The sequence below is a fragment of the Lontra canadensis genome, unplaced genomic scaffold (genome assembly GCF_010015895.1).
Source record: "Lontra canadensis isolate GAN:19392208 unplaced genomic scaffold, GSC_riverotter_1.0 scaffold1, whole genome shotgun sequence".
NCBI lineage: Eukaryota > Metazoa > Chordata > Mammalia > Carnivora > Mustelidae > Lontra > Lontra canadensis.
Window position 1 is genome coordinate 53,838,073 of NW_022630995.1, and position 20,616 is coordinate 53,858,688.

Sequence of the window (20,616 nt, forward strand, 5' to 3'; positions counted from 1 at the left end):
CTGCCAAAAGTTTCCAGAACTTAAAGCACAAAACGCCGCCTGAAACGTAAAGGGGCAGACAACTCAAGCGGTTTCCACCGCTCTTTTATCAAGGAACCCAGGGAAGCTAAAACAACTGGGTCAGACTCGGCGACGCTGGCAGCGCAGTCCGGTGTTCAGCGAGTTGGAAGCTAAGCCCACAAGCTGCACAGCGCAAAGAAGTCAAGGACAGCCTGCAAGCACACTGCGAGAGAACTGGTCAGCACCCATCCCTGCTGGACTACAAGGACCGGCATGCATCGCGTAGCGGCAGCAAGCTCCGCTCCGGGACCCCGGCGCAACGGAGCCTGGGAAGTGAAGTCTCCCGGCGGCCCCAGTCGCGTCGCGAAGTCAGAAGGGAGGCGTTGCTAGTCCGCTCCATCAGCACGCCGGTTTCTGGACGAGCTCCGAGCCTCTTGCTCCCGCTCAGGATTTTCGCGGGCGGCGGCAGGAGCAGTATGGCTTGCTTGAGTAAACTCTGGGGGGAGGAGGGAGATGGGAGTGGATGGGGAGGCGGGGTCAGCGGAAGCGGCAGGTTGCTTCCTTCTCCTCACGCTTCCTCCCCGCCTCTCCCTGAGGGAGCGGTGGGAGGGGGAGGGAAGGGCAGAGGGAAGGTAGTGACACGTGTCAATCAACCCCCCCCTCCGGGGGGAGCGCGCTCCGGGGCTCGCGCCGAGGGCTCGCGCCCCTGCCTCGTGCCTGCGCCGCTCGTATGTAAATGAGGGCGCGTGACGCGGGACGCAGATGGACAAGGGAAGAGAGAGAATGGCCGCTGCCGCCGCCGCTGCTGCCGCCGCCGCCGCCGCTGCTCAGTGCCGGAGCCCTAGGTGCGCGGCGGAGAGGAGAGGATTCCGGCGGGAACTCGACTCTTGGCGCCACCGCCTCATGCACTGTGTAGGTAAGAGAGACACGGGCCGGGGCCCCTGCTCCGCGCGGCGACGGCTGCCGCAGCCCGAGGAGTTTGTGGCTGAGGGGGTTAGTTGAATCTCCCGTTCGGGTCAGTTCAATGGGGGAGCGCGATGGGAGCGGCGGCGGCGCGGCGGCTCCGGCGCTCGCCTTTTGTCTGGGGGCTTCTCGCCCCGCGCGGTTCGCGCTCCTTTCCTTCATCAGCTCTTGCGCTCCTCAGGAACTGTTGGTTCGGACCCGCTCGCCGAGCCCCCGAGGAAACCGCTCGCTCGCGCTTTCCCCGAAACTCCGCGGCGCCCCTCGAAGCCTGCCGTCCGCCCTGTCGGGGGACAGGCAGCGGCGCGGCGGGTCGGCCTCCGGGTGGAGGGGAGCCGGCGGGCTGGGCCGGCGGGAGGAAGGCGGGCTGGTCCGCGCCCCCGCCGGGCGCACACACACCCCCTTCCTGCCGCAGGCGGCCGGGCCGGTAGATGCATCCGAGTTCCCGGGGACTGGGACCGGGGCGATCCCCCGGGCGCTCGCGGGGCGGGGGTCGCGGGTGGGCCGGCGGGGGGCGAGGGGCGGTGGGGGCGTCGCCCGAGGGGCGGGGGCACCCAACTCTGCCCTCTCGCGCTCAGCGGCGGCGGCGCTGTGTGTACCCCTTTAAGAAGGAGCTCCTCGAGCACTGACGGTTGGGATTTGAAGTTCTTCCTCCCTCTTTGGAAGTCTGGACGGATGGGGGGGTGTTGCCATGGTGACGGCACCCTTTCCCCCTCCCCACCTTACCCCCCCTCCTTTTCCCCTCGCGGACGCCGGGACGGCTCTGGTCCTCTTGTAGTGTCATGTGATGGACCCTTCCCTGCACATTCACGCACATCGCCCTCCCCACCTCCCATCCCCGTTCTCTTGCAATTCCATCTTCCCTTTCGGTGGGGTCGGAATCGTTTTGCTACAAACTTCTGGGCTCGGGGCTGTCATTCTGCGGGTTGCTCGGGGTGGCAGGAGATTGTGGGAACTCCCCACCGTGCCGCGGTCGCTTTTTTGTCTGAGTGAGACGTGTGCGAGGAGCTGTTACCCAGCAGGTTGGTTTAGTGGGCATAGAAGGGACTATGAGGGTTATGGGATGGGGTGTGTTGTGCTTGTTTGTTTTGTTTTGGAAGGGGGTGTGGGTTGGAGAGTGGGAGAAGAGGTATAAAGGAAGATTGCATTGTTTTAAGGAGTGGATGGGTAGTGATAGCAGCTTGCTCGACTGGCGATTAAATCTTGGCATTTGGAGTTGAGGAGCAGTAACCTTAGTGCCTTAAGAAAACAACTCTCTTACCTTGTTTCCATCTGTTCTTGCGCCACCTCGCGCCCCTTTTCCTCCACCCCCACTCAGATTTGTTTGGTTAGTACCTGAAGATCTTTCTTGTTTTCCCTAGTGAAAAGGAGACCAATAAACTAGTGCAGCTTCAGCTTAGAAATGTGCCTGCAGAATACGGTGGTTATGGGAAAATGTGCAAGAAGGAAGCTTACTCCGACTAGGAGCATTTAAGTTCACTTTAAGCAATAAACTGTTTTATCCTTATAAAATATATTTTGGTCTTACTTTAGGAAACATTCTGGGAAATAGCTTTAGTCAAGTATCTATAAGTGATTTTAGTTCTTAGAAAAAGTTAAAAAAAATTTTTAAAACCCTCATGGTATTCTTTTATAAAAATGTTAAGCCAAGTGTTCCTAGTGCTTCCTGAATACAAAACGGACCCATTTTTATAATTGCTTATGTAAAGATCTCTTCCAGTGACAACCTGTTTAGAAATTGTTGAGTTCATTCGGTGAGAATAAGGCAGGATGACAGCATTGAAGCACTGGCTCAGGATAAAATTGTGTTAAGTTTTACCGAGGTACGCAGTGATCTGTAGATGTTTTCCGTCAGTTTTTATGTTTTGGAATACTTTGGGGTTTTCTCTTTCTTCTTGTTGGATACATTAAGTATGGCTCTGTCTCACAAAAATATGTGTAGTTTTGAAAAATAGTCAAAATTTAAACACGACATTGGATTTGATGGAAAAAGGGATTTATTTAGAATATCTTTCTGCCTTATCAGCACACAAGTAGAACTCAATTGAAAATTGAGTTGATGTGGTATGTGTAACATGCAATCTCTATATTTTTAATGTAGTGTATAACTGTACTGTATTTGAAAAGAAATTTTTTCCTGGGCTCTAACTATATTTGAAAATTGTTTCCCATAGTCAAGAGACCTAGTAAAACCCATCTCATACTTTTTTTCATTATTTTTACATAAATAATAAAACTTTTAAAATAGAATATACACTTGTTGATTGGTTTTTTCAGTATCATATATGTGAAGCACTTATTCATAGTGAGAATTAGGATTAAATATAGTTTGTGTCATTATTTTAAATTACCTATTGCTATTAATGTGCTTATATTCAATGCTTAACTTTGTAAATATATTTACAAAAAAACACAAATCTTTTTCCTTTTTGCATGTGTGTGAGTATTTATATGTATATATCTGTATTGAATATATTCAGTGCTCTTATTGCTTGAAATAATTTTCATAAATTATACTTTTTATAATTTGGGAAAGAAAATTATCCCCAAATCTTATTTTTATGAGACAGAAATTGTAAGCAATGTCCTGGGGTCATACAACGAATTAGTATTGAGCCAGTAGTGAAGTTTTAAATCTCAGTTCTTAGCCCAAGTTTTTAAACTAATCTGATTTTTTTAATAACTCATATAATATTCTAATTTCATAAGGGAAAAAGTTCATTTTAGTTGTCAGGACTATTGGAAGTTAGCTAAGATGTTTAACTCTTGATACGGAAAGCGATGTTTGCTTTTCTCTATTTGTGGAACTCATGTCTTTAGGTTAGATTTGTGACTACTCTAAGATTTATTCCTGGTTTTTCTTTTTTACAATTTAACTGAAAAGTTCTACGAACTCTTCTGTCCTAATTAATAGCTCTGCTTACAATGTGGTGCTTTTTATAATTTTTCTATAATCCTATACAATGCTATAATTTTGAGTATGCTCAGCTAACAAATGTTTGAGTGCTTATTGGATATAGTAAATAGTATCCTAGTACTCAGTGTGACATTGAGTGATAATGGATAAAGTCTTGGGTCTTATGAAATATATAATACAATTAGTATCTGATAAGTCATTAAATTTAAAACAAAGTCCAGCATAAAAGAAATGTATTAGCATATTTTTAAATATTGCCAGGTCTTATATAGTCTATTAGGATATTCAATCTGGGAGATAGGCCTAGTTCTTTGTTTTTCTACTTTTGGCTAACTTTTAATTTTGATAAAATTTCAAATTTATAAGAAAAGTTGGAAGGCTAGTACAAGGAACTCCTATGTACCTTTACTCACATTCACCAGTTGTATTACATTATGCTGCATTTATCATTCTTGCCTTACAGCTATTTTTTTCTGAACCATATGAAGATAATTTAGTGACATCATACCTCTACTCTTAAATTCTTCAGTGTATGTTTCCTAAAACCAAGGCTATTATCTTATGTAACCACAGTGTAAATTATTAAAACTAGGGGATTTAAAAATGACATAATACTATTATCTATTTCATAATCCATGCTCAATTTTTATCTCGTTTATCTATAAGCTCCTCCTACCTCCCAGTCCTGGATCATGTATTGTATTTCCTAGAACTATCTGTTTTGTCTGTCTTGATCTGGAACACTTCCTCAGTCTTTCTTGTTTTTCTTGACCTTGACATTTTTTAAAAGTACAGGATGGTTATTTTGTGGAATGTCCCTAATATGAATTTGTCTGTTACTTTCTCATGACTAGATTGCTTATACATATTTGGCAGGAATACCTCTCAAGAGATGTTCTCTATCAGTACATCATATCTTGAGGTTCATAATGTTGGTTTGTCCCAATGTTGGTGATGTTTTGAAAATTTGAGTAAGGTGGTATCTCCATATTTCTTCTTGAAAGTTATTATTTATCCTTTTACAATTAATAATGTAATTCGTAGGGAAAATATTTTGAGGAACAGAATATTAACATAGTCTCACCAGTATTTCACCCACAAGTTTTAACATCCATTCATGATTTTCTAACTTTGTCATTCCTTCTATAATTAGTACTTGGTAATCTGTCATAAAGCAATCTTTCCTGTCTCCTCCATTATTTATTTATTTATCCAGTTATTTTTATCAACATGAACTCATAGATTTGGAGGTTATTTAATGGTTAAATCCATTACGATCACTACTTTGATTCCCCGATTGTCTTGGATTGGTCTTTGGGAGCCTCATCAAGCTGGTTCCAGTGTTTTTTGGCAAGTCACACCTCTCACCCTCATCTCTCAAATGACTTTTTGAGCACTTCCTTCCTGCCCAAACAAGATAGTCCAGGTTCATCTTGTACTTAACCTGTCCCAGCCCTGACATAAATTATTTCTCCAAAGAACCCTCCATTCTTTTTAGTGAAGAATAAATTTAGACACCAAAATCTGAACACTAGGTTTCAGGACTGTTTTTAAACCCTATTTTTTTCTGATACAGAAGCTGATACTCTGTGTAACTGATTTGCCTAAGGTTGCAACACCAAAACTAAATGGCAAAGATCTGATTAGAATCATTCTTTAAACTCCAGTTTCTTTTGTACATACCATTGTTGTCCAGTAGAAATATAATGGTAGCCAAATATTTAATTTAAAATTTTCTGGTAACCACATTTGAAAAGCACATTTTTAAGGTCAATAGCCTCAAAATATTTTAACATTAATCCATACCAAATTATTAATGAGTTAGTTTACATTTTTTTAATATTGAATTTTTGAAGTTAGGATTTTATACATCTAACACATCTTAATTTTGAACTAGCCACATTTCAAGTGCTTAATAGCCACATGTGGCCAAGTGGCTCTCATTGGACAGCACAGTTTTATAGTATAATAGCTCCAGCCAGCACTTGATACTATGGTACCACTGATTTCAAATGTGTTAATATTAACCAAACCCACAACTTAATTTATCTTTCTCCATATCTTTTATTTGTATAGAAAATACAGCAAATAAATAGGCTCTGGAGCTAGAGTACCTGTGTTTGAAGCATAGTGTTACCACTTACCAATGTGGACAAGTTGCTTAACCTCTCTGTACTTCAGTTTCTTATCTGTAAATTGGAGATAATGAAGTGGTTTGAGAATTAATTATGTTGATATATGTTAATATGTGTCTACCATATAAAAACATTCCATGAATGTTAGGTATTATTATTAGTGATTTACACAGGTTATTAGCAGCTTTGAGCTTTATGTTTTTGTCAATAGATTTTTTTTCTGGTGGGAATGCTGATAAACTAATAAAAGGATCAGGAGGCATATTAGAGGAACAGATAGTGAGGGCTTGCATGATCTATATTCTAGGGTTATTTTGGAGTCATAGAGTCAGAGTTTTAGAATCACAGTATATCATTTAGCACAATACTGTCTTTTCATATATGGAGAGATCAAAAGAATGATGCCTTCCTACATTCTAAGGAATCTTTTGACTTTGGAGTACCTGAATACAAGAAATTAGTTTAAATTCATTTTAATATATTTTTTTAAGATTTTATTTATTTATTTGAGAGAGAGAATGAGAAGGGGGAAGGTCAGAGGGAGAAGCAGACCTCCTGCCAAGCAGGGAGCCTGATGTGGGACTAGATCCCTGGACTCCAGGATCATGACCTGAGCCAAAGGCAGTCACTTAACCAACTGAGCCACCCAGGTGCCCAGTTTAAATTCATTTTAAAAATCTGTATCATACTAGATCATCTTGAAGCTACTATGTGTCAGTACCTTCTCTATTTTACTCTTCCTGTTAAACACATCACTGTCTTAGAGTTTTGCATGCTGCATGTGTTTGTAGAGTGGACTTTCTTCCAAAATACCTGTGCCATTTATAATCGCAGTAGGGGTATCAGAGGCTAGTTTCTTCCTCTGTTTTTAGCCTGTGAAGAAGTTATGGGAGCACTTCATGGAGCTGTGACTCTTTAAAGATAGGGACAGTCCAGGTAAATAAAATTCTAGATAATCAACTTGACACTTCTTTCTTCTGCCTTCTTGCCTTCTGCTCTTTTGTCTGTCCACTGACTTCTGCTTCATCTGTTCATTATTGCCATGTAACTTCCAGAAGAGTAAATCTCCTTAGAAATCTGAATTTGATGGGGACTGGTATGGATGGGTCCACCCAAGAACCTTGGCACTTGGCTGTACAACTATTTTTTCAAGCACTTGCTGTTGTTTTACCAATTTAAAAAGGTGTAAATTATGGCATTAATTACATGCACAAGGCAGATGGGACCTATGATGATAATGAATAGTTGGGTGGGTAAGATGTGTATCCACATTTGTCTTTACATTTGGGATATCAGTGGATTTCGCGTGTAAAATTTGAAATTCTGTGTACTCCTGGATTATTTTATACTTGGAAAATTAAAATTCTGCCATCCTTAGAACCAAGCAGTGTATGAAACTTGTATTTTTGCAGATGTTAGATATAGACTACAAGTTGGTCTAAACATATCATAGCCTCCTGCATAGTGCTGTCTCTTCATGTCCATGCTGTTTCCTTTGGCTGGCTATCTGTGTGCATCCCTCTCTGCTTGGCTGTGCGCCCTGATATGTTGTTATTATATGTCCTCCATGTTCCCCTGACTTGTCTTTCAGCTCTGGTCTTTAATTCTACCACAGTGCAGTCCTGGGAGGAGCAACAAAGGCATGTAGATTTTGGGATATGTAATTTTTTTTCTTTATTAGTAAATCCAGCCTTTCAGTTATAATATTCTACATTTTTTTATGTGTGGATTTCCTGTCTTTTTCTTTTTTCAATAGTATTCCTTCATATATATATATCTCCAGCATTCATGTGTGATAGATAACAATTGGTTAGAGCACTAAATTCATACATTCAAAATTTGGAGGACCCATTTAACTTCATTTGACTCCATATTCAGGGCTGAATCTATCATTAAGCAATTCTTTCAGAAGTTTTTACTCACCACAGAAAGTAAAAGAATTTGAAACTTAATGAAGAATCAGTTTTCTGTATCTCATTTTGTACAGTTTTCTAATGGTTGATAACAAACCGAACATGCTTATTTCATTCACTTCTTGTTTTTCTTTTTTCTGTATTTTTATTTGTTGCCAAGTTATTATTACTTTCTTTATGGTTTCTCACAGATTGCTTTTATAATGAAGTAAGCACGTTGGGCAGATAGGTAAGATTTTAGTTTATATCTATGTGCATTGCTGGTTTTATTGTCTTTCAGTCTAGCTTATAATCTATATTAAGTTATTATTTGGAATACTTGCTTTGGTTTTGTAGTTTACAAAGCAGTAGCTTCTTCCATTTGTCTTTCTTATAAAAGTAAAACCTCATAATCATATTCAGTAGTTGATCATAGTTTACCAGACTGCTTTTTCCCCATTTGTTTGTCTAGCTTCTTCTTTACAACCCATAGATTTTCATCTGCTTTTAATTCTCTTTTGTACACATTACCCCAAATTCCCACCTGTATTTTTAGTTGTATCTTCTACCATACATCCTCGGTCACTTTTAAAAATCAATTGCAACCTAGAGACTATTCTAAGGTATTTATTGAAAAACAAATTTGAGACCTTTCTTCATTCAAATAGGCCAGTTCTTTTTACTTTATATCATTCCTTAAGAAATCTTAACATTCCTTGGGTAGAAAAAGGGGACCCTCAAAATAATCCAGTGAACTTTTACACTAAAAAGTAAGGCAATTGGCTGTAAGTAGGAAAACGAGAAGACCGAGTATCACCAAATCTAATGAGAGGAATATTACAACAAGAAAGGATCGTTACGTATTATTGAGATGTTAAGTACCTTTAAACAGGAAAGTATACATTGTTTTTGACACCATTTAGGTTCTAGGTGACATAACTGGTAATTTCAGCAGTGTGGTGGGGAGGGAAGCCATACTGTAATAAGCTAGAAAATAATTAAGATGTGTATAAGAGGAGATAACATTTGTAGTAGACTACTCATTTGAGAAGCTGCATTTGAGGAAAAACAGATAAATGAAGCAGTAATTGGATGAACCTGGGGTCTAGGGATATTTAGGTGGGAGATAACCATTATGATGGGGAATGCTTTTTTGAATCAGTAGTAATTGACGATTACTTGGTATATTATTTAATTTGACACTTGAATGCAACAAGATATTGAGACATATAAATAGAATGGGCTTGGTTTGACTCACTGAATGTGAACTATAAAAGTATCTCTTGGGGCGCCTGGGTGACTCAGTTGGTTAAGCATACTTCTGCTTTTGGCTCAGGTCATGATCCCAGGGTCCTGGGATTGAGTCCCACATTGGGCTCCTTGCTCAGCGGGGAGCCTGCTTCTCCCCCTCCTTCTGCCTGCTACTCCCTCTGATTGTGCACACACTCTCTCTCTCTCTCTGGTGTGTGTATGTATCAAATTAAATAAAATCTTTTAAAAAAATAAAAATTTTTTTTCAAAAAATACTTTACTAATTAAGTTCATCACTAAAATACATGCAGAATTAGTGTGTTACACAATTTAAAGGATTGATTTTTTTTTCTCCAATTAATTTACTTTTGTCAGTTAATCATCAAATATCATGAGTCCTGCTGTGTGTGCCAGTTAATGGGGTGTAATTCTATGTTTCTTCCTTACTGGGTTCTGAACTGAAAATAGACTTAGGAATCAGATATTAAAATATTAACTTTTTAAATGGTAGGTTGTATGGAAGAACTTGGCTTGGAATTAAGGCCAAATCTCAGATTTTTTTACTCCCTGTCCCCCTTAATTGAATTTACCAACTTAACAAAGATAGAGCAGCCAGCAGGAAGTTCTGTGCCTGATAGAGCTTGGTGAATTTACCATGTGATTTGCTTATTGGTAGGTATGACCATCTAGGCAGAGTGAGACGTAGGCTTGGCCATGCATGAAAATGACCTTTAAAACATTAATTCATCCCACTAGGAACAACTATCAGGATGTTGCCAATATTAGTCATTCCTCTTTCCTTTGGGAGGACTGAATAAAGGGTAGAGAAAAGGGCAGAAGCCTCTTTCAAAATACTTCCCTAAGAATGGGAAAATTGTTGGGAGAGGTGGGGACTGTGGGTGGGTAAAAAGCTTATTGTATATACTAGGAATAAGGCTTAGACTTTGCTTTTATTAAAGCACTCACAGTTATCAGGGTTATTAAGTATTAAAGTTTGTATAATATAATGGAAAGAGAGAAGCAGAAACAATTTTGATTCGAAGTGATGAGGCTTCCAAAGATTGAGTGAAAGCAGGAGTTGGCAAACTTTTTTTTTTTTTTTAAGATTTTATTTATTTATTTGACAGACAGAGATCACAAATAGGCAGAGAAGCAGGCAGAGAGAGAGGAGGAAGCAGGCTCCCTGCCAAGCAGAGAGCTCGATGTGGGACTCGATCCCAGCTTTAACCCACTGAGCCACCCAGGCGCCCCCAAACTTTTTTTTTTTTTTTAAATATTCCTTATGCTGTACTTTTCATCTCCTGACTTACTTATAACTAGAAGTTTATACTTCTTAATCCCCTTTATCTATTTTGCCCATCCTTGAACCCACCTCCCCTCTGGCAATAACCAGTTCCCTGTATTAAAGGGTCTGGGTGTTTTTTTGTTGTTTATGTTTGTTTTGTTTTTTAGATACCTCATATAAGTGAAATCATGTGGTACTTGTCTCTCTCTGTCTGACTTATTTCATCTAGCATAATACCCTCTAGCTCATTACTGTTGCTGCAAATGGCAAGATCTCATTTTTGTTTTATGACAGAGTAATATTCGTGTGTGTGTGAGTGTGTGTATCATGTCTTTATCCATCCATCAATGGATGTATTGATTGGCTGTTGTAAATAATGCCGCAATAAACATATGGGTGCATATATCTTTTTGAATTAGTGTTTTTGTTTTCTTTGGGTAAATACCCAGTAGTGGAATTATTGGATCATATGGTGTTTCTATTTTTAGTTTTTTGAGGAACCTCCATATTGTTTTCCACAGTGGCTGGACCTTGTTACATTTCCACCAGTAGTGCATAAGCATTCCCTTACTCCACATCCTCTCCAGCACTTGTTATTTCTTGTCATTTTGATATTAGCCATTCTGACTGTTGCGAGGTAATATCTCATTGTGGTTTGATTTGCATTCCCCTGATGATTAGTGATGTTAAACATATTTTCTTGTGTCTGTTGGCCATCTGTATGTCTTCTTTGGAAAAATGTTTATTCAGCCCATTTTTTAATTGGATTTTTTTTTTTTTTTTTTTTTGGTGGTGAGTTGTATATGTTCTTTATATATTTTGGATTTTAACCCTTTATCAGATATATTATTTGCAAATATCTTCTCCCATACAGTAGGTTGGCTTTTTGTTTTGTTGATGAGGTTTTCTGTGCTGTACAAAAGCTTTTTTGTAAAGTGCTGGATAGTAAATTTGGTTTCTGTTGCAGCTATTCAATTTTACTGTTAAAGTGCAAAAGCAATATATAAATGAATGGCCATGGCTGTATTTCAGTAAAAAATTATTTACAACAATAGCCAGATGTGGCCTACAGATCATAGTTCGCTTATCCCTATGTTAAATGATCTAGTGGGAGAGTAGGTTGGAGGCAACAGGCAGAAGGATAGTGTAAGCAAAAGTGTAGAAGTCTAAATAATGATATATTCTGAAAATATTCAGCATTCTAATGTCATGGGAGTATAAGGTGGGAGTAGGGAGGAGGACTGGAAGTATAAATTGCGTCCTCTATAAGGAAGAAATTATGAGTCTTAAAGTTTTGTTGTTTCTTTTTAAACGGGTAATAAGCACGATCCGATAAGTTGGCTTATGTTCATTTTGAACATCTGCTGTTGGTGCAGGTTTGAGGGGGTTTTTTGGTCTGTAATAGTTTTAAGAAGCTCAAATTGAAGCAGCTCTTTTAAATCGAAACTGGGAAATGAGCAGTCTCCACATCAATATATTAATGAAGATGTTGGATTGCTGAAGTACTCGCAAATGGCACCCTTCTTTTCTGCCTGGGCTCTGAACAACTTGAAAAATAAGGAAAAGGTTGGGAGCCAAAAAATCACTTCTCCTACTGATCAGACCAGGTTAGAGGAACAGCTTGGTGGGAGAGTCACATGGCCTGCCACTGGCCAACTTATCCACCCAATCCTAGCCATACTAGGGAAGCAGAGCAAAATATGAGTTCTCTGCAGGTATGTTTTCCCAATAGCTCACTCCCAAGGGGAAAGGAAGCAGAATTGAGCTCTGTCTACTCAGTTATTCTTTACAAAATCTCCGATCAGATCATGCAGTTGGTTCACTTCCCTAGGGGTGAAGAGATGCTCATATTGTGCTTGTGAAGCACCTTTCCTCATAGAAATGGGGAGCAAGGAAAAGTTGTTATTCCTTACTGTCCAAGCTACTTTTTTTGCAGAGTTGTATCTGTAGTTAAGTTCAACTGTTATTATACTGAAAAGTCAAACTTACATATTCTGGATATTTAAAAAAATATTTAATTCTAGTATTTGAAATAACCATATTTCTTAAACTCTTCTTTAATGAACTAGATTTTCTACAGACCTGTATAAAATAATTAAATAAAATCCATGTTTGGTGAGAAAAGAAAGATAAAACTAACTTCTTTATCAAGTGACTTTTTAAATTTAGAAAGAATAGAGCACTATTTTTTTAAGTGAGAAAAGCAGATACTTTGATAAATAGTTTATGCTTTTAATCAGCTCTGATTATGGGTGCTTATGCAGTTTATTCACTGGTATCTCTTTCTTTAAAATGTTATCAGTTCTTCCTCATCCTCTTTCTCTTCTCTTTCTGAACAAGTCAGTACCAAAACCATAAGGTGGAACAAAGCAAGGCTAAGTGTCTACATTGAATGGTGTATGTGGGGGGAGAGAGCCATGTCTTCTTGGAGGAGTGGAATGTCAGAGCCTGACAGGGATAAGGAGGGTCCCCATGTGGGTTGATGGGGTTTCAAGAGGTGACGAGTATTCTGCCTATAAGGGCATGCTGGTGCAAGTTGTCAGAGTCCCAGCAGGGTATCTGTGAAGGATAGTAGACCTGGTATGAGGGAGGATTGGTTGTTCCTAGTAAGGAGTCTTCAGACCTGAACAGGGTAGGAAGATAAAGAGGGCATCTGCTTGGAGAAAGGGTAGGAAAGAAAAGCATCCATGTAGGGAGTAACCTGGTGTGGATGTATTGAGGAGGAAGTTGATGCGTGGACATCCCAGTGTAAGATGTCAGAGTCTGAGGGTGGGGAGAGGAAGGCATCCCATGGAGGGTCAGCTCAGCATAGGTAGGATGTTAGAGCCTGAGCAGCAGGAGGAGGATATTCTTGTAGGAGGGGTGCCAGGCATGAGAAATAGGGGCCTGAACAAAGTGAGTAAGTTATATACATGAGGGAGGTGTGGGGGTATTAGTGCAGAGAAGGGTGAGGAAAGTATCCCTGTAGGGAAGGGGAGACAGCCACACATCGGTTACATACAGGGAGACTGGTCAAAAAAATAAATATTAAAGGTAATGGGAGCCAGGCCTCTCACTGTTGAGAGGGGAGTTTCAAATGTGGAATTGGGGAAAACTAGAATGCTGTCTGTAGTGTTGGACTGGAAATGAGATATTGGTGTGAAATCATGGTTTTCATTATGTATAGATTAGAAATATAGAAGTTAATGTGTGTGTATGTATACACACTTATGCCCTATACTGTTCACTGAGGAGGGGCCTAGTAGCATTGACAGTCCAGTAACATTATACATAATGTATCCTTGTTAATTTCCTGATTTTAATAGTTGTATTCCTAAAAGAATGCTTTTGTAGGAATTACTTGTTAAAAGGATTCAAGGGTGGAGGAACATGATAAAGGCCATTTACTCTCAAATAGTTGGAAAAATGAAAATTTGTATCATACTTAAAACATTTTCTATAAACTTAAAAATTGTTACAGGAGCACCTACGTGGCTCAGTTAAGCGTCTGACTTTTCCATCTCTTTTGAACTTTTCCAAAGAATGGTGAATGATCAAATAGAAGGGTTCTGCGATCAAGCCCTGCATCAGGCTCCCCGTTTAGTGGGGAGTCTGCTTATCCCTTCGCCTCTCCCTCTGTTCTCTCTTTGTCTCTCTCTCTCAAATAAATAAATAAAAATTTTTAAATAAATACATATGTTATAAAGTAAAAATACTTAAAAGCAGTGTTGAGTCAAAATATTACATTCTCTTGAATTAATCACTTTCAGGCCTTAAAACCACACAGTAGTATATAAATTGTAGGTTTTTCAACACTTTTGAAATAATGATAGCTAATATCTTTGAGTGCTTACCATGCATCGTACACTATGTGTATGTGTATTAATCACATTCAGTTTTCATATGTGAAATAATACAATTTTTGTTTTCATTTTACCGATTAGAAAACTGAGGCTTAGAGAAGCTGCCCAAGACTTTCCATAGAGGAAATATGAAGGTAGAATTCACATCCAGGTCTTTACTACTCTCTTGGTCAAAACTGGTTAAAAAATTAACAAGTCTGATCCTTCCTAATCAGATAGTTGTGTCTAAAGCTTTAGTAAAATAGTGCTGCTCTCTGTTTCATTTCAGAACCCTGAGTTTGAAGAGTAGGTAAAAGTGTTTTAGATTTAGACCACCTCAGTGCTTGGTTCTTGGTAAGAAATAAGAGAGAATAGGGTCTTCTGTTATTTAAACATGCATATCTGAGTTAAGGTTTCTGTTTGGGTAGATTAATCAGAAATAATATACCCAGATTTCTTTCTTGGTCACTATTGGAAATAGTGGGTGGTAAGAGCATGGAGTTAGTGGGGCAAGGATTTTTGCCAGCACAGATTGTCAGTATTTTTAGTCTGGATATAAAGTTGTTCTCTATCCCAATTCCAAGAATGATGGCCATCTTCTTTCCATCTCTTCTGAATTTTTCCAAAGAATGGTAAATAATCAAATAGAGGGTAGCTAATGACAGTTTATTATTTCATTTTAACTCCCCGTTTCTTCTATTCCCTGATACCCATCTAGAGTCTAGGAAAATAGTGCATGGTAATTTTTTTTTTTTTTTAACACACCAGCATTAATGATCAGCCAATCATAACCTATTTTTTCTCCTTTGCCTTATTATTTGACCTTTTAATATTTCCATTCTGGCATCAGTATAAATTATAAATGGCTTAGAATATCCCTATGAGTATACATTAGCTTACTTAGCTAACTGATCCTACTACGTTATCTTCACTCTTCTCATCAGTCTGAACCCACAGATCCTTTCATCCTTGTTACAGAGTTTTTGCTGACTCTCTCATTCTTTAGACCCATTCCAAATTTGCCCCTTTATTTTATATCAGAAATAATTGGATTTTCAGTGTTGAAGGAAGCGCAGTCATCTGCTCTGATTTGTTGTGCATCTCTTCCTCGTAATTTTTTTTCACTAAGTATTTACAGGGTCAGGCATTGTGTTAGGGAAGTCAGATGCATTAGATTATTTTCATTAAGCACAGTCTTGTAGATTACACAAGGTTTTCTTACTATAGTAAGTGCTGTAAAAGAAGCATATACAGTTATGATACAAAGGAGGGTAGTGATCAGATTTCCTTGTATGGGTCCAGGAATGGTCATAGGATGATTGTGGGATATGGAAAAGAGAGAAGATGAGTCACAAAGAAACTTTTAAGTGGAATATAATAGTAATTATTTTATTTTTAATTATTTTACTTTGGATTAGGCATTAAATGCTTACACTTGTGTTCATTTGATTTTCACAATAGTTAAATAAGTAGGAACTATTTTTATCATCCCCATTAAATAACTCATAGGTAGTGGAAAACCATTGATGGGTTTGTTTGTTTTTTAAGATTTTATTTATTTGACAGAAATCACAAGTAGGCAGAGAGGCAGTGGTGGGCCGGGGGGCAGGGAAGCAGGCTCTCAGCAGGGAGAGCAGAGAGCAGCTCCTGCTGAGCAGAGAGCCCGATGGATGCAGGGGGCTCGATCCCAGGACCCTGAGATCATGACCTGAGCCAAAGGCAGAGGCTTAACCCACTGAGCCACTCAGCTCTCCCCACCCCCTGTGCATTGATGGATTTTAAGCACAGGAGTGACATAGTTTCATTTGTGGTTTTATAACTTTATTCTGCCAGTAGAGTAATAGAGGAATATGACACGCAAATCAACCAGGGGGGTGTCAAGATAGCCCAACCAAGAAATTATGAGGATCTGAAATAAGAGTAGTAATGAAAAAGGAAGAGAAACTCAAAAGATATGATGCATTAGAATTAACAGATTTTAGGGGGTTTTTTTGGTTTGTTTTAAAGATTTTATTTATTTGACAGAGAGAGAGATCACAAGTAGGCAGAGAGGCAGGTAGAGAGAGAGGGGGAAGCAGGCTCCCTGCTGAGCAGAGAGCCTGATGTGGGGCTCGATTCCAGGACCCTGGTATCATGACCTGAGCCGAAAGCAGAGGCTTTAACCCACTTAGCCACCCAGGCGCCCCCAGATTTTAGGTATTGACGAACTATGGGCACACAGAAAACGGGAAGAATAGAGAAAATTATTTTTAGGCTTCTTTTAGAAGGCCTAGTTGGGTTGTGAGACAGTTATCCAGAATAGGATATAGAGCAGCATATTTTTCATATTTCATAGTTCAAAGGTTCCTACTTCGTTGCAGGAATGATGTGGTGCCTGTGCATTCGTGTTTTCTTAACATTTGAAGGCCGAGGGGTGACTTTAGACCTTGATTATTATTGCGTGTGTGGTATTTTGTTTTTTCCCTCCCAGATTTGATTCCTCATTATCTGTCAGGAAAATTTAGCCTAGATAGACTGAGTAATTTTATGTTGTAATTGTATGTTGTTATAATAATTTTATAATAAACAATAAAAAAATAATTTTATAATAAACATAAGTAATTTGGAAAGACTGTCTCAGATCAGTTTTCCCTAATTTTGTTGAAGTTGCTAGAGAGTAACATGGTTCACTATAGGTTTTAGAACTGCATAGCTTTGACATACAATAATTCCATCTTTTAAACAAAATCCCAAACACTTCCTTTACCTTCATTTTGTCCATGTCCTCACAGTTACTAACATATCTCATTTTTTATTTACTTGAGCTTTCTTCACTTACTTGTATGTCTTTAAGATATCCTAAATATAGCATATCTAAAACTGAACTCTTTCTTTTCAAGATTTATTTATGAGGGCAAGAGAGAGAAAGAGAAAGAGAGAGCTCGAGCAAACATGCAAAAGCAGAGGGAAAGGGAGAGAGAACCTTAAGCAGACTCCCTGCCTAGCGCAGTTTCCAGTGCAGGGCTGGAACCCTCAACCCTGAGATCATGATGTGAGCCAAAATCAACAGTCAGACATCAACAGAGTAAGCCACCCAGGTGCCCATAAAACTGAGCTCTTGATCTCCCTCTCTTTTTGTTTTTTTCTCCAAAAATTATTACAGTATCCGTGAGAGTTGCAAGGTGGCAGAAACCATGGGAGTACAAAAATTGGCTTGAGGGCCAAATTGTGAATTTTTTTTTTTAATAATTGTTCTAAAGAATTAGCCCTTATTCTGATATTTGAGATTCAACTGACATTATTTTTGGAAGGTCATAGGAATGCCACTTTCCACATTCCATTCAATGAATATACTGTTATAGTTCTCTGTTTTAGACCAACCTTACGCAAACCATAATTACTCTTTGGAGAAACCAAAAGTAGCCTTCCCAGGAGAATATTTGAAAATTTGGGCATAGTATTTTATAAAAATCATTCTGGGAAATTTTAAGTATATACAAAAGTAGAAGAGAGCATAATGAATTTCCATATTCCTGTGATATAGCTTTAACAATATTACAAATTCTGGCCCAATTTTTAATATTGCAGACTCCACGTTGAATGCAGAGCCCTACATGGAGCTTGTTCCTACGACGGTGAGATCACAACCCGAGCTGAAAGAAGAGTCAGATGCTTAACCAACTGTACCACCCAAGCGCCCCTAATATTAAAATTTTTAATCAACATTTTATACATTGGTTGCTTGAATGCTGTAATCCATTTCTTTTTTTTTTTTTTTTTTTTAAGATTTTATTTATTTGAAAGAGAGAGAGAATGAGGTGGAGGGGGAGAGGGAGAAGCAGACTCCCACTGGAGCAGGGAGCCTGATACAGGGCTTGATCCCAAGACCCTGGGATCATGACCTGAGCTGAAGGCAGATGCTTAAAGAACAGAGCCATCCAGGTGCCACCATTTCTTATTCTAATATGAATAAACCGGGATTACACTTTTTGGTACAAGTAATTGTGGATTTATGTAAGAGTTGTGGAAAATACGATGTATGTAACATCTTACTTGCTTTTAGGTTTAATAATAAACTATTTTTGGTTGTATATGCTTTAGTTATGAGCCAAAAAAAATTGAGTTTAGAACCCAGAAGCTTACTTTTTCCCTTTTTCTCTATTTTTCTTTTTCTCTCTCCTACTTTTTCTCTCTTACCCTTTTACTCGCTTCCTCCAATCTTTATCTGTGTTTTGAATAACTCTAAAACCAGTAAGAAACCATTGCTGCTTAAGTCTTGGATCTGTCTGACATTTTCTATTCCTCAAGCAAACCAAAGAAGGTACTGCTTATTAATAGACTCATTGAATATGCTGAAGAGCAGTTCATTGTTTTTTAATCTTGTAGAGCTGAATTGACAGTGATGTAGCTAATGTGTCAGAATCCCTCAGAGCACTCATCTTACTTGGTTGTTGTTGAAATAACAATAACTTGCTAAATTGTTTTCACATTAGTGTTAATATATGTCAGCACTTGTGATAATTTGGTACTTATGTCTTGAGTGTTTGTTAAAAGAACCACAGCAAATTAATATATGGCTTAGAAAATCTGGACTTTATGAGATATAGATGGAGATAAAGATGAGATATATATGGAGATATATAGAGATACTCACCTTTGTGTATAATTTGTCCTTAGTAGTAATAATTGTGATGATTATAGGAGACTTTAAAAAATGTGTTTTTAGTTTAATTTTAATGAACAGGATGTCCTGTTGCTATTTGTGTGTGTAAGTTACAATTTTATAAAAGATATTAAATGGAGATTTTTGTAGTAAATTGTAAATTTAGAGTACTTTCATTCTAGGTGTCAGTTAACTGTGCTGTACAAATTGTTACATACTGTTTTTCAAATCAGTGATTTTTTTTTTCCTTCTTCCTTTCTGCATAGTGGACCTCTCTGTGATATTTGTTGACAGTCTCTTTCTTCTTGATGTCTTTTTTTTTAAAGTTTCATATCTTCTTTCTATGCATAATTTTCCTAAACTCAAATGTGATCGCATGAGTCTCTGTGTAAAAAGCTTCATTGGTTTCCTACCAACCTTAGGATAAAGTCTAAATTCATAACACGGCTTGGGGAAGTCCAGCGTAACCTGCTGCCTCTATACCACCTTACCCTTTTTGTCATTCTACCTTGGGCACTACCATCAATCAGCTGCATTAGTAGCTCAGTAATACTAGTATAGAAATAATGGTAGCTAACGTTTATTGAACACCTATTAATACTCGTACCAGGTATGTGCTTTATATGTATTCTATCCCTTAATCCTTGTAATAACTTTGAGTATAGGTATTGTAGTTAGCATTTTACAGAGGAGTCACACTGAACTATTTTGGGGTTCTCAGACACTGTACCTCTGGGCTTTTGCGTATTTATTTTCTCCTTTTGGATTACCAATAGCTGCTATTCACTGCTTTTTACAAACTTTTTAAAAAGTATAACTGCAGGGGCGCCTGGGTGGCTCGGTGGGTTAGGGCCTCTGCTTTTGGCTCAGGTCATGATCCCAGGGTCCTGGGATCGAGCCCCCCCATCGGGCTCTCTGCTCAGCAGGGAGCCTGCTTCCTTCTCTCTCTCTGCCTGCCTCTCTGCCTACTTGTGATCTCTGTCAAATAAATAAAATCTTAAAAAAAAAAAGTATAACTGCATAGAAAAAAGTATATGTACTTTAAACTTCAGTGAACAAACTGAACATTTTCGTGCATCCACCACCAGATCAAGAAATAGAATCCCTCCCCAAGAAGTCCCCTCATATCTTCTCCCTATCACTAATCTCACCTCCCTTCTCAGATGTCGGTAATTTTCTGACAACACCATGGATTATTTTTGGCTGTTACTGGGGAAATGTGTAAATGGAATTGTATAGCACTTAATTTTTCTTGTGTGTAGCTTCTTAAACTCAACATTTTATCTGTAAGATTCATTCATATAGTTGCCTTCAGATACAGTTCATTCCTTTTCATTGCTCTGTAATATCTTGATACATAAATATGTATGTATGTATCACCTTTTCTCTATTTTGAAGGATAATTTAGTTATTTCCAGTTTACATTATTGCCAACCATACAGTTAACATTCTTATAATTATACATTTTTTAAAAAGATTTCACTTATTTATTTGAGAGACAATGATAGAGCATGAGCAGGGAGGACGGGCAGAGGGTGAGGGAGAAACAGACTCCCCGCTGAGCAGGGAGCCGGTGCAAGGCTCAATCCCAGGACCCCAGGATTATGACTTGAGCCAAAGGCAATCACTCAACCAACTGAGCCACCTAAGTGTTCCACATTATACATTTTTAATTTTGGTTCAACTCCTGGATTATTTTTCTACCACATTTTA

At 38.9% G+C, this 20,616-nt stretch overlaps 1 protein-coding gene across 17 annotated transcripts in view; it reads left to right on the forward strand.

The window, feature by feature from the left end:
* The first annotated feature begins 332 nt into the window (after positions 1–332).
* Positions 333–20,616, forward strand: part of LCORL (ligand dependent nuclear receptor corepressor like) — a 156,960-nt gene continuing 136,676 nt past the window's right edge. For 3 of the 17 annotated variants that reach the window (XM_032854293.1, XM_032854276.1, XM_032854284.1), the window contains exon 1: positions 544–916. In XM_032854293.1, coding sequence (XP_032710184.1) covers positions 763–916 — 154 coding nt within the window. In that variant the 5' untranslated portion in view covers positions 544–762. Of the gene's footprint in view, positions 475–539; positions 917–20,616 lie in introns of those variants that run through there. The other 14 variants (XM_032854352.1, XM_032854371.1, XM_032854426.1 and 11 more) reach the window with 11 other exon arrangements.